Source organism: Tympanuchus pallidicinctus, unplaced genomic scaffold (assembly GCF_026119805.1).
Source record: "Tympanuchus pallidicinctus isolate F22 unplaced genomic scaffold, pur_lepc_1.0 scaffold21, whole genome shotgun sequence".
Classification (NCBI taxonomy): domain Eukaryota; kingdom Metazoa; phylum Chordata; class Aves; order Galliformes; family Phasianidae; genus Tympanuchus; species Tympanuchus pallidicinctus.
In genome coordinates this window covers 1187502-1201338 of record NW_026294733.1, presented here as the reverse complement: position 1 = coordinate 1201338, position 13837 = coordinate 1187502, and the positions used below count along the sequence as shown (strand labels likewise).

General features: G+C 45.3%; 1 protein-coding gene across 4 annotated transcripts in view; it reads right to left on the bottom strand.

Moving 5' to 3' along the window:
• GRIA1 (glutamate ionotropic receptor AMPA type subunit 1) overlaps window positions 1–13837 on the bottom strand; it is a 166610-nt gene that overhangs the window by 104613 nt on the left and 48160 nt on the right. For 3 of the 4 annotated variants that reach the window (XR_008207181.1, XM_052684645.1, XM_052684644.1), the window contains exons 1-2: window positions 4330–4645; window positions 2149–2286 (exon numbers count right to left, since the gene is read on the bottom strand). Coding sequence is in view for 3 of the 4 variants with exons in the window: in XM_052684645.1 (XP_052540605.1) it covers window positions 2149–2286; window positions 4330–4411 (220 nt within the window). In the remaining variant the exon portion in view is untranslated. Of the gene's footprint in view, window positions 1–2148; window positions 2287–4329; window positions 4646–13837 lie in introns of those variants that run through there. The other variant, XM_052684646.1, reaches the window with a different exon arrangement.

The window sequence follows — 13837 nt, the reverse complement described above, 5'->3', positions numbered from 1 at the left end:
ATACGGTTTGCATACGATCTCCTTAGACAAAGTGCTGTCATTTTGCTGCAGTTCAAACTGCCACTTCGTCGTTGCCCCACAGGCTGCCCAACAAGCCTTTTGCTTCTGCCATCATTGCTGATTCTTTATATATTCCCTATATTGCTTCAGGCACTTGCCATAAGGACTGTGTGTAGGACACAGGGATGGCTCCTATGGGAAGGCAGGACGTGCGGCAGGGCTGGGACCTTACCAGGTGTCCTTCCTGCTGGAGCTCCCATAGGGGCAGCACTCTATCTGCAGGGTCCAAACACACTCAACCAAAGCCATCAGAGAAAGAGGGGATTCCAACAGCAGAGAAATGCTGTGTTCTCTATCTCCATGGGAACAAAAACTGTGTTTTAACTGGCAGCATGGCCAGCCCTCTCTCAGATGATAAGGACCTGTGTGTGGGCAGGGTTTTATTCACTGTAAATAAACAGATCTTCCCGCTGATCTCCAGTCTTGGCAACTGGGGAGGGAAATTGCTGGAAGATGAGGAAGGAGATAATTCCTGGCAAAAGTTTTAGCAGCAGAGTCTCTCTCAACATGTCCTGCTGTTGTTTTGTTTACCCCAAGAGTACATGGACTAACACCTTTTGTGCTTACAAAACAAATGCTGCTTTCCATAGTCTTGAAGGACTTAGGAAGTTTTTAATTAAAAAAAAAAAAAAAAAAAGAAGAAGAAAAAGAAAAACGAGGACAAGTGAAGTTGGACTGTGCAGAGAGCTTTGCTGGTCTGATCTAGGACAATGTGCCCTACATAGAGCTCAAATATAACATCCTTTGGGAGGCTGTCTTGCTTCCATTCAGCTTTTGTGAGACCACCTCCACCCCTGTGGTACTAATGACAGACATTTTAAGCAGAACTGGTATCGTGGCCTTGCTATCATTGCTAATGCTGTAAACAAAATCATTTCAGGCAGGCATAGAGAGGGAGGGACAATTACACGCAGATGGAGAATTTATTCTAGCGATATTCTTGCAGTGTCTGCTTTCTCCCTGCTATCAGCACTGAAATAGCTCATCCCCGGCCACAGTCAGCAACTCTACCCCAGGTGGGTGACATTTTCCCTTGATAGATACAGCCTTTTATTCTTCCCTATTTTTCTAGTTCTCCTGCCAAGGAACTGCCATTGGACTGAGCTGATATAGCTGCTCTTTCTTGATGGAAATCTTGTAGATAACAAATAAAGGGATATTAAGGAGAATAGAAAATCTTTAGATATGTCATTAGATAGCCCAGGGAAAGCAGAGCCAAATTATTGCTTCTCTCTTCTGTGCCTTACTGGCCAAGAATTTCCTACAGTCTTGTATTTGTAAACCCTCCAACAAGAAAAAAAACAACTTATTTTTCTTTAGAGCCTTATGAATTCTCTTTCTCTACATTCTTGGATGCTCTCTGCAGAAAAGCAGGTTTATCTTTCTGTGTATTTCTTAGCACAGATGACAGCTTTTGTCCACATCCATCCCACTCTCCACGAGCGATCTGCAGAGAGGAATCAGTGAATCTAAAGGCTCCCACAGATGTGAGCCAATGTCAATCCAACAGACTACGAAGGGAAGGAATTTCACTGGTACTTGAAAATAGAACTCTCTTAGCTCTCTGTCCCTGTGGGCATTGCTCTTATAGCAGATCTGGACTCCACTTGCATCAAGGTGTGGTTTTCTGCTCAGCCTTTATTAAATTGCAAGGACAGATGGCTAAACTGGGACTGAAGAGGATGTGGTTCACACTAAACATACACTTTGGTGCACTCCGTGGGTGGGAAGGGGTACCTTTGTTGTACAGCAGAACTATAGGGAAGATGGGAATGAAACCTCAGCAAGGAATCGGGCAGAGGTTAGAGAAACACAAGGAAATGAATTGCGAAGGGTTCAGTACTGCTTGGGAAGCACTAAAAGAAAATGCAAGGCACGCCGAATAACTGCAGCGCTACCCCAACCCAGTGTCCTAGCACACCCCAAAACCATTCAGAAATCCTGTGCATTTGGGGTTTTCTTACTTGGACCCTGAGGGAGAATTGCACATTTTTAGCAAGATGCTCCCTGTTCCACGTACAGACATGAACAGTCAGGAGTAAATGAAAAAGCAAAGTAAGTGAAAGCCCGGCAAACACCGCTACTTACAGGTGTATGTCATCTCAAAGCTGTCGCTGATGTTCACAATGTCGATCTGGGGAAGGAGCTTAGGGGGTTCCGTGAGCTGAGACAGTGCAAACCTAAAAGCCGCATGTTCCTGGGATTGTTGATTAGGAAATAACCCCCCTGGGGAGAAAAACAAAACAAGAAGTCTTAAGCACACCTGTATTAGCAGCCCTTTTGGTCTGAAATATTCCTGCAGAGGAGTTTCCAGAGATGCCACTGCAGCTCCAAATCCTCCAGCACACCTGACACAAGGGGTCCATGCCTGCTGCAGGCAGGCTGGGAGCAGAAAACCTTCCCATTATGCAGTGCCTGGACATACAGGAGCCCTGATGCACCCTGAGCCCAGCAGCCCCCAGGGTCAGGCTGAAGCTCAGGGTTTGGCTTTCAACCTCCTCACCCCTCCCATAACTTTAAGGAATAGAAACAGAAGCACTGCCAATGCTATAAAAGAGGAATCTGAGTATTCCCTCCTCTTGCTCCACTCACAGTGAGGCCCAATTTGAATCTTGCTTTCCAGGCTTGCTCCCTGAGGGGCGCAGGACAGCCCTGCCAAGCCTGCCCCACGCTGGGCACAAGGGGACAGATCTGCAAGAGCCAGAGCAAGCAGGACTCACTGTACACACCTGCTGCTGCTGCTGCTAGTGTGAAGCACGGAAAACCCCTACATTTAACAGGTGACAGAGGCCAAACTCAGACTGGGCAAGAAATCGAAAGCCTGATCCTGAGAAACATCCATTCAAACACAAGTGCAAAAGAGCTCAGAACCACTGGACAACATAAATTAGACGGAAACTGGGACCAGGCTAGACCCAGCTCAGAGCTCGCCTCCCCGAATGGACCCGGGATAACCCAGCTCTGGGAAAAGTTTCCCGCTGCTTCCCCAGAAGGAGACTTGACTTGCGGCAGATGCCTTCGCAGACTCCAGAAGGGTGCTGATACATTCGGACCGCCTTGCTATCTACACGCATGTACAGGGAGTACTGCTATTTGCATGATAGAGGGAGGGAAACAAAGCACTTGAAAAGCAGACTGAATTGAAATAGAGAAGCAGGGAGCATCAATTCCCACCCCCGCTCCCCTCCCCTCACCCCCCAGGGCAGGTGGCTTTGGGAAGAAGCAAATATGCAGAGACCTGCTTGCTCGCTCATCTTCTGTATGGAGGGCATCTCCTAGGTGTGTGGAGCGGGCTATTTGCGCACGAATATCCCCCACTCCCCCGCATGCCCCCCTTCTCCTGCCTAATCATGGGTGTCAGAGGAATTGGATGCTAGTAGCCGAGTTAGGCTATCATCTGTGTTTGCTGGAAGGGAGAGAATCTGGGATGCTGCGTGTATTTGGGGTATAAGGGAGGCAGGAAGGGAAGAAGGCAGGGATGCAGCATCAACAGCAGTAAAAGCAGCGATTGTGCAGCGAGGCTAAAACAGGAGTTGACTGAACTTGGTGGATTAGCGGTTGATTGGCACTGTAAGGAGAAGGGAGGTGCAAAAGGAAACCGGCATGCAAGGGAAGGGAATTTGGGTTACAAATCATCGTCAACAAAGATCAATGGGAGAGTAATAATAAACCCGGGGCAGGGAGGGAGAGGAGCGCTGAGAAGTTGCAGGAAAGGAGAAAGGAATCAAACAGGCAGCGCTGGCACACAGGGGAAGCAAGTAGCATGAAATGAAAAGAGACTCCAGCGCAAAATCTTCCTCCAATAGCTCTGCCCTTATTCTTTAGCAACAACAACAGAGAGCGCCTGTTTGTTACCTCTCGTCCCAGTTACCCACAGATGAGAGCATCCTCACAAAAATGTATAATGCAACCGCTGATGTTGCAAATGCAGCAACGCACAATGGCAGCCCAGATATTTCACAAAGCAAGAAACGAATAATCTTTTTTTCACGCTTCCTCCATTTCAGAGGCACTTTTCTCTCTCTGTGCTGGGGTGTACAAGCATTTATTCTCAATCCTCCCCTCCCCCAAAGAAAAATTAATACATCTCTGCTCTTGCAAATCTCATATCAACACGAAAATCCAGCACACGCTGCTCCCCACACCTCACACACGCACATTTTCCCCTCTGCAAGCAGACTGACGGGTCAGTGCTTCCCCACGGCCCCACTCCAACCCACTGCTTGCCGGGGAACATCGCTCCCAACCGGCCCCGAGCTCCACACTCACCTATCTGGATATTGTTGGGGAAATTGGCCCCTAACACCACCCCTAGGAAACTGGTGCAGAAGAAGGCAAAAATGTGCTGCATATTCCCTTTTGCATTGGCGAAAAAGAAGCCCAGTTCCGAGCATAGATTTGATTTTTCCCCCGCTCTGCTCTCTTTAGCTGCCACTCTCGCCTCCCCTCTGCTGCGCCTTCTGAATTACGCGTCTCCTTCTCTCGGAATCCAGCGCTGAGACTGCTGCTTACCAGCGCCTGATAGCAGGATTAACTGAGCTCTGTGAGAAAGAAAGAGAGCCCGCTCCTCATCCACATCCCTCCCCCGTCACACACACACACGCACGCATGCACACCATGCGCTGCCACCGCGCTCCTTTGCCATCTCCGATGAGTCGGAGCTCAACAGCTGGGCTCCCTCTGAGCCGGCTCTTTCCCAAGGCCCTGGTTGAGGTCTCTAAGGGCAATCCCCACCTACCCCCAAGTTCCTGGCTCCCCCCACACGGCCCCTCCATTTCTCCTGGCAGGAGCTAAAGGGAACCTGGGAATCAGTAGGTGGCAAACTCCTCTAGAGAAAGGGCTTCTACTCCTCTGCTTTCATCCAGCACTTCTCAGCCTGGGCTTTCGCCCCTGGGTCCAGGAGGTGAATGGATCCCACCTCTATAGAATAATAAGAAGGGATACAACCTGCAAATGTGCCTTGGAAGGGAGGATTTCAGAGCAACAACCAGAGATTCTGAAGCAGGAAAAAAAACCAAATCACCTCCCCCAGCACACACCTTCCTTGCTGCACCTTTAACCTGCATGACATGACACCCCTTCGCTTGCTGTGCTCATCACCACTATCAGATTGGGCAGGTGGCTGAAGCTGGGAGCTTTTCCAGCCTGAAACACTGCAGGAACTGTTTTGTGGTGGTTCTGGTGAGGCTGGAGCTTATTTGGCCATAAACAGCTTTGCTCAAAAGCAAAAAGGAAAAAACAAATCAATAGAAGTAACAACAATAAAGAACAGCCCTCAGGCAACACTTGGGATTTAGAAAGATATGAGGTCAAATTGTTGTGAGCACAGAGCCACAATCTCAGAGAGGACAGAAAATTCACCCTTTCTCCTCTGAGTCCCAAAGTCCCAAATCAAACCCAGGGCCTCTTGCCAGAATCCAAATATCCATGTCTGGACAGAGAGATTTCGCCTCTACTCTTTGCATCTTTACTGCACACAGGGAGTGTGCACAGTGTGCAAAGAGGAAACAAGGAAAAAAAATATTAGAAAGAGTTCTCAGATGCCCCCAATTCTCAGATATCCTGGTTTGGTGTGGGGTGCCTTGCCCTGATCTCCTCTCCCCTCTTCCACAAGCTGGTGGTCAAACAGGAAAAGCATCAGAGTGGTGACTGATGTGCCACATGCACCCCCATAAGGAGCTGTTGGACAGACCAGGACTCCTTGCAAATTAATGTTTGAGATCCTTATCTTTTCCTGTACAGTTTTATGGATTTCACTGCAACTTCAGGGATGACAAAACTCTTTAACACCCACATAAATGCCAGGGAAGGTGCAGGGACTGCAGCACTGTATGTGAAGGCTTGCATCAGAGCAGATTTGTACTGATGCCTACAATTTTGTGGTCTCTTACAAGGACAGTAAGGACAGCTGCACTGCAAACAGACCAGAAGACTGATACTGTCCCTATGGCAAGCAATAAAACATCCTTCAAGAATGAATTCATTTTTTTTCCCCAAGCCTTTCTTGACCAGAACAACAACTCTCTGTATCAGAGACTTGCAGGTTCATTAGAACAATTGTCAGGGCATCCAGCACTGAGTTACAGCCATAAGATGCTCCTACCCTGTCCCACTGGCTGAGGAGTCATGTTCAAGCAAATCACATCTACATCTGCAGTGGATAGGTAGCACCTACATCTGACATCCATCTCATTCCTTGTATAACTTAAGCAATGCTGATCTGAGGCTACGATAACGTGCTCATAGGTTTCGTGCGTTCTTGATTTCCATCCAAAATTGAGCAGAAACAGCTGCATTTGTAAGCTGATGAAAGGTACTGCAGAATAACCAATGCAATAGGAAAATGACAGCATGTTTTCAAGACTCCCAAACAGCCCGTCTGGTAATAATAATAGTAGCCACAACAATAAAATATTGTAATTGCCCACAGAAAGCTTGCACGGTTGTATTAATTAATAATGCTGCTTTTGTCTATAAACCTCTCAGAGTGCAGGTGGCTTAATAAGGAGAACCACACCGGAGTGTAACAAGATAAGTAGTAATAAGACCATTATTTTATGAACGTATTAATTTCCTTTTTCCCCATAGATAATAGCATTTTATTCAGAGTTCGTTCGCACAAGGATGCTGGGAATTAACTCTAGCTGCTCTGAAGATTATTTAAATCAACATCGAAGCAATATAGCTTCTGAACTTCCAAAGTCTTTGGAAACTGATGAACCTCTGAGATGTCACATAAATGGTCACAACAGAATGACAGATCAATCCATCTGTCAGATAGTCCTGGGCTCTTTGAGAGAAAAACCCAACTGAATCATCAATTGAATTATTTATATTCCTATTGAAAAGAAGAAAAAGAACAAACGTTTCTGAATTTCAGAAATCAAAGGAAAACATACAAGATAAACGTATATTGCATGGTGCCATCTGGATCAGGAGGCAACTAAAAGTACCAGGGAATGGAATTAGGAAGAACCTTATTTTGTCTTAAAGGATCCATAAGAGGCAGGTGTGACAGACAGGCATCTGGTGCTTAACAGGGAGCAGCTAACAAGGTCTGGAGAGATTAATCTATGCAATTGAATGCGATGAATTAGCTAAAGACATGTCTAAGACAATAAGCCTTCCAATTAAGCATAGGAAACATTGTAATGGAATTTCAAAAGAGCATAGCCGGTTTGCTTAAGATCTTCACCAGGCGTAAGGACAAGAAAAGGAATACATCACAGCTTCTCTTCTCCTTGTGCTCTGCTGGCAGCTGACCTTGCTGCATGCAGGGAGAACTTTTGTTCTCACCCATTTCAGCTCCGAGGTTTTGCACACCAGAGAGCTTTGTCTTTGGGGAGGCTGTCTGTCATCTTCCTCTTTACTCTTCAAGGCATCACGTTGACCATGGGAGCAAAATCAGAGCTTTTGTTTCCAGGATAGGAAATAAGCGGTTGTTGCAGCAGATACATTTCTGTATCAGAATCCTTGGAAAAACAAAGGACTCATTCACATGCAGAAGCCTCCAGCCTTGAAAAATGAGGGAATCAACAGAACTCGGCATCTGTCCGAGACCTCCCAGCAGAGTTATTTCCTCTGGTGCCCATTGTGTTTTACATGATGCTCCTGAATGTCTTCAAAGAGGCTATTGAAATACTACTATTTCTGAAATGTCCATTATTTTCTAGCTGGACAATCACTATAGGAGGCTTTTGATAAATGTAATTACTGTGATTAATTTAAATAAATTTAAATAAACTCCAAATCCAGACTCTCGTATGGGTTTTGCAGCGTCTTGGCATAAATGAATGCCGAAGGAATGCGTGCATTTCTCTCCCTGCCTTGATCACATCTATTTTGTTATTTTGGAACAAGGAACGATCAAAGAGCAGGTGCTAAGCAGACAAACTCTGGGAATTCAATTTTCCCAGAGATTCAAGAGAAAAAAATGAAAATGGTAATAATGAAAGAATGGTGCAATAAAATGTATCACAGGAGCTTCTGGAGGACAGGCTACCTCACGTCCCCCCAGTGCTGTTGTCCCCATGAGCAGTGTCACTGCATAGGCACAGGCAAAGAACACTTGCTTCAACCTTTTAAAACTGGAGGGTATTACTTCTGCCATTGAAAAACTGCATCTATGAAATATAGTCCTCAAATCATCTCCAGAAGATCTCCCTCATCAATGAATCAGGCCTCAGACACCAGTGGTCTCTCTCTTCTTCAGGCAGCAACCAGAGTTGTCAAGTGAAAGGCTTTGACATCCCAGAAACAACTCAGAAATTAAAGCAAGCATCAGCTTCACTCCTTTCCAGTATCCCTAAAGCACAAAGACAAAGGACAGAGGATGTATCTTTGTAGGATTTCTAAGTTGGATATTAGGAAACCTCTGAAAGAGTGGTGATGCATTGGTACAGGCTGCCCAGGGAGGTGGTAGGGTCACTGTCCCTGAAGGTTTTCAGCTATCACCAGATATCTGGTGACAATAGCACCAGATACTGTTTCTTAATTTACTGCTTGCTGATAGGGGAAGCATGATATGTGCTGAAAATTGGGAAAGTTGACTTTTTCCACAAACTGTATAAGAATATGTTTCCGTTGTGATCCTGATCGGTTTATTACCATATTTATAAGAAATGACTCCTTGCTCACTGTGGGATAATTAAGTAAGTAAATGGACTGGAAGATAAACCTGTCAATCAAATTGGCATAGAAAATACTTTGCATCCTTCAGCTGGAAATCCAACAGCCAGCAAACGGATGTTGAGTTGTGGCTCAGACTGCCTGTAGGTACCAGCAGTGTGGAAAGGACCAGGGCTCCATAACCTGGGCTTTGCTGTCACCGTATGTGAGCACAACAAGGCTGCAGCTTTCCTTGCAGCCAATCGGGGACATAATCAGTGCACTTAGCTCAAGTCAAATACAAGCATCAAATTCAGCCAAATTCAGATTTGCTATGCCTTTTTTTCCCCTCATGGCTTTTTCCCTTGCCATCCAGTTGGCCCACTGACAACGGGTGCGCTTCTGTAGGGTGGGCTCAGCTAACGACAGTTCAAATGGACAACGACACCAACAGCACTGTGCTGGGTCTCCATCTGTGAGAGCACTTCTGGAAATGCTACAGATCTATGCGACAAATCTCGAGTGACCCCTTTACTTAAAGAACATCTGCAACCCCCAAACGCTCTCTTCTTTACACACAGGAGGCTGCTACTACTCTTTTTTTCTGGTGAATGGCTGGTTTTTAACTGCTTGCGGAAATGCTCTGTGCCCTACTCTCATTTTATGTTCTTTGCTGAGTCATAAACATAAATCAGAGTTGTAGGTGGGTCCCTGCTTGTTATTAAAACACCTTATGCTTCTGTGAGCCTCACCAGAGGAAGCAGAAATTACTAGTAATGCGTTAAAGTTACAGTAGGCCTACTGCTTGAGAGCATAATATCCGATTATTGCCACAGATTGTGCTATTGTGGTTTTCTTTTCCAGTTGAAATGAAAAACAAATTAATTAGAACTATTAAAAAGGATGCTGAAAATACACATGAAGAGAATCATTTATTGTGAAAAGCCAGACGGATCGGATGCAACCTAAATCTGACGTTCTGGTTATCAGCAGTTCAGCGAAGCTTTCATATGCACTAAGAAGTTTCCTTCCACCCAAAGATCCTGCAATGACGTGAACGCTCCGGATGAAGTCAAATAATGATCGAGGTGATTATACAGTTTAATATTGATATATGAATCAACCCTCATTTTTAATCCCTGGCATGAAACCCAAGACATGCAAAAAAACAAATGTGAAATGAGGAAGATAAAAGGATGCTGATTTAGGAAGAAGAAAACAACAAAGCAGCAGCAGCAATTGCCGCAATTCAAACAGCCTTACAAAGATCCCATCATTACCATCTGGCTCAGTGCTTCCCAGGCTGCTTTGCTAACACGCAAAATAAACAAGCGTGTGGGCTGAGCTTCAAGGTGGTTGATCTTGGCCTTTCAGAGGAATCAAAGCTTTGAACTCATACAGTGGAGTCAAGAAAGGAGCGCCCACTGCCAGCCCTTGCAGCACACCCATCTTTAGCAGCCTCCCTGCAACCAGGCATGAATGGGGAAAGCCTCACACAAAAGAACCTAAAAAAATCACCAGAATTATCAGCGCTTTGTTGTAGCTCATTTCTGCAATCAGTACAGACATTCACATCACTTCTCCTCGTTCCCTAATTGCTACCCATACTCCATTTCTGAAGGAAATAGGAATTGCTGTGTCGGGTCAAATCACACAATCTCATAGAAGTCCCTCCCTCTCACTGCCACTATCAGCAGTGTGTGTGAGCTGTTGGGTTGGAGCCCACAAGGCCCAATAGGTGACAATAGATATACGCCCACCAAATCCAACAAGGAGAGGTTTTCCTTATAGTCACATGTGGGATACGCACAAATAACCCCAACGTCCTCCATATGCTGTCAGAAGTTACTGTGATATATAATGCCAGCATGTGATTTTGTAAGAAAAGATTTGTTTTTTTTTTAAATTCTTAATAATTGTAGATTGAAATTGATTCTAGCTTGAGAGAGAAATTGAAATTTGCAGTTTCTGAATAAACAGAAAATCCAACATATCCATTTTTTGGAGAAAGCCCAGAGAAGAAACAGACAGGCATCAGGATGGGATACAGAAAAGCACCGGAGCTAGTAACAAGAGAATGAAAGGACTGGCAGCACTTAGCTGAAAGAAGAGACGATCAGGGGATGGGAAGCTCCAGGTAGTCTAAGTATTGCCCAGCCTAGAGACACTCAAATCTGCAGTCTCTGATCCTCTTCAATAGCTCCAAAAACATTTTTCAGGTTCCAAGGAGTAATTTTCTACAAATGCATGGCAGTGGCCCATAGCAGTGGGATGCCCTGACTTTCAGCTACTCTGCTGGAGCATTCCAGTCCTCTGCGAGTCCTTAGTGTCACTGTGACGTGCCAGAGGGCACTGCTGCCAGCTCTGCAGATGTGTAGTCAGAGGGAAAGGGGACACATTTGGCAGCAGTGGTAGCTCTCCCTTGTGCAAGAAAACTGCATTTTATGGGCACTCAATAGCTGAGCTCCCATTGTCAGGCTGCTCTGTTTGAGCAAAGAGCTGTAAAGCGTCATGGGTGGATGAGGATTTGAGAGTTATCTATAATTTCTTTTTCATCCTTTAGACATTGCAGAAATGAGAGAGACACAAGGATATAATCAGAAACAAATGTCTCCTTAAAAAAGAATCTTCCTGTTTTCCAAGCTGGAAGGGAGAGATAAGGAAGATAATACAGGCAACGTTTCACTACGTGTTTCTGGAGATGTCCAATATTTAGAGACTTTCTCTGCTCATCAGGATTTTTGCCTGAGACTTTCTGTACATCATAAGCACAGATCAGTGATGAAATACAAACAAAGGCAAGACTTCCTCTGTACTCCAGCAGACCCAGACAGAAAGAACAGAACAGAAAGACCACGTCACCCTGTGCTCCACTAAGTTTGCAACCCAGTGTAACAATGCTGGCAATTAGAACAAGTAGAAATCAAATGGGAGCAGATGATTAGTGAGCTCTGTGCAGACCTACAGATGAAGCACTGAGCTGTATACAGTCAGTCACAAAAAAACAGCAAACAAGACTTTTTAGAAATATAAAGATACAGTAATTGCTTTAGAAATCATGCATATGTGCATGCTTGCTTCAAGTACAGCCTAGGACTATTGGGCAGCTGGAAACTAAAGATCTTGTCACTGCACTGAGTCGTGTAATTCAAGAAATCTAATGCTTCTACTAATCTCTGCAGAAGCAACTCTATTCAGGCTCGCAGCATCATTCCACCTTGCCCGCAGAAAGCTTCCATCATCCAGCTACCAGTGGCCAGTGACATAAAAAAGAGCATTTATCCCATCTGAGATGCTGGCAGAACAAGTGCTTTGTTTAAACTCACAGCACCTGCAGGAGGGCTGGGACTGAAATCCACAGCACAACTCAGTGCAGAGGGAGCTGAAGGAAAGTCCCCGAACACAAAAGCCATGTGTATTTGTCACAGCCCTTGTCTCCCCTGCCCACGTCTTGTAGGAAAGCCCCCAAGAGCTCTCTCCATCTGTAGCAGCATGATGGTACACTGCCTAAAACAACACAGGGAACCACAGACACTTCAAAGCTATTCAGGTGAACACTGAACCTGAACTATTCAGGTGCTGCTTTGTAAAAATAAATAATTCTGCTTGGGCACCCCACCACCAGCCCTGGTGATGAAAAGTCAGGTTTTCTTGTCTCTGCCTGCTAGGAGCTTGCTTTCATGCTACAGACCCACAGCAGAGAGAGTGCAGAAAGAGATAATGTGAAGTGCAGAGACCTGATGACCTAATTCATTAACTACACAGGCTACCATCTATTTACTGATGCTTAGCTAGGTACATCCTGTGGGCTCTTTTCTACATACATCCCTCTTTTTCTCATTCCTGCCAAGAACCATGAGAAATTCAGACTTCCTATCTGGCTTGATGATATCACATTTATTTATAAATGCTCATCCTTGAAGTAAAGGGAAGGAGCTGATCATTGCTATGCATTTCAATTCCTTTCTTAGAGCTTATGTTACAGCCACACGAGTTCAGCTGGTCCCTGCTTCCGAGTCCTCTGGATGGTGAGCCACAGGTGCTGGGAGAGTTCTCCCTCCCCGGCTGCATCCGCAAAGCCATCCTGCCTCCTCCAGCTTTTGCAATGCAATGTTTTCCCCCAAAGAGTTGTGATTATGAAATGTCACCGTGGAAACAGTTGGAATATAATACGTGCTCACTCGTTCTCCCCTCACCCTCCTTCCCCTCCCACCATCCTCCTCACTTTCCAAAGCTCTGTTTGCTGTACAAGAAAAGCCCTTCTCGCATCCCTCCTCCCCTCAGACCTGCAAAGAGGAGTGTCTGTGCCTCGCAGGCATTGCAATGCCTCAGAATACATCCCTATTCACAAACAGCTCCGTGGCATTAAACCTTCCAAACTCAACTGAGTGTTACTGCCTTTACCAGGACCTCCTGCCTTCCTCTGGCAAATAATAGCACCCCTGTGAAAGGGCCTTACTGAGAGGCTTTGAGGCAATAGGAACCTGGCCTACCATTGCTATCAGTACAAGAAAGCTTCTAAAAAAAAAAATAAATAAATAAATACAATTCCTCATCTCATCTCTCTGTCATCCTCTTAGATACCACGTTCCCATTAGTGTTATAATGAGTGTAACATGGATGCATGTCAGCTTTCTCTCATATCCCACCACCTAGAGGCAAACTGTCAGATTATGAGCCTTGTGCTCTGCCTGTGTTAATAAAGCAGTTTCCCCCTAATCATGATTTCTTCCACGCTTCTCATCAGCATCACAAAAGGTCAGAACTGTCTACCTGAGAGTGGAAAGGTCAGTTCACTTTGGAGATGACACATGGTAGCTCAGATCTCCTGGAATACAATCAGCTCTCCGTGTTTATTCTGTATGACTACAGCACTATGAAGGATCAGGGCTATTCCAGAGAAATCTTCAGTCTCTTGAAAGGAACATACAAACAAACCCATGAGAAAATTTGAACTCAGGGGAGTGATACTGAACAGACCTCTCTCCTACAGAAAATGCTGGTGTCGTTCTCAAATTCCAGTAGGGAATTCAGATAGCAATTGGTATTTGTTAATGTTAATTAATGGCAATTGCATATAAAAATCCCCCAGGCAGTTTATAAACTGTCAGTTGGGCTCTGAGGGCTGCACACATGAATCCCTTAAGTGAGACATTTTCCATGTATACTC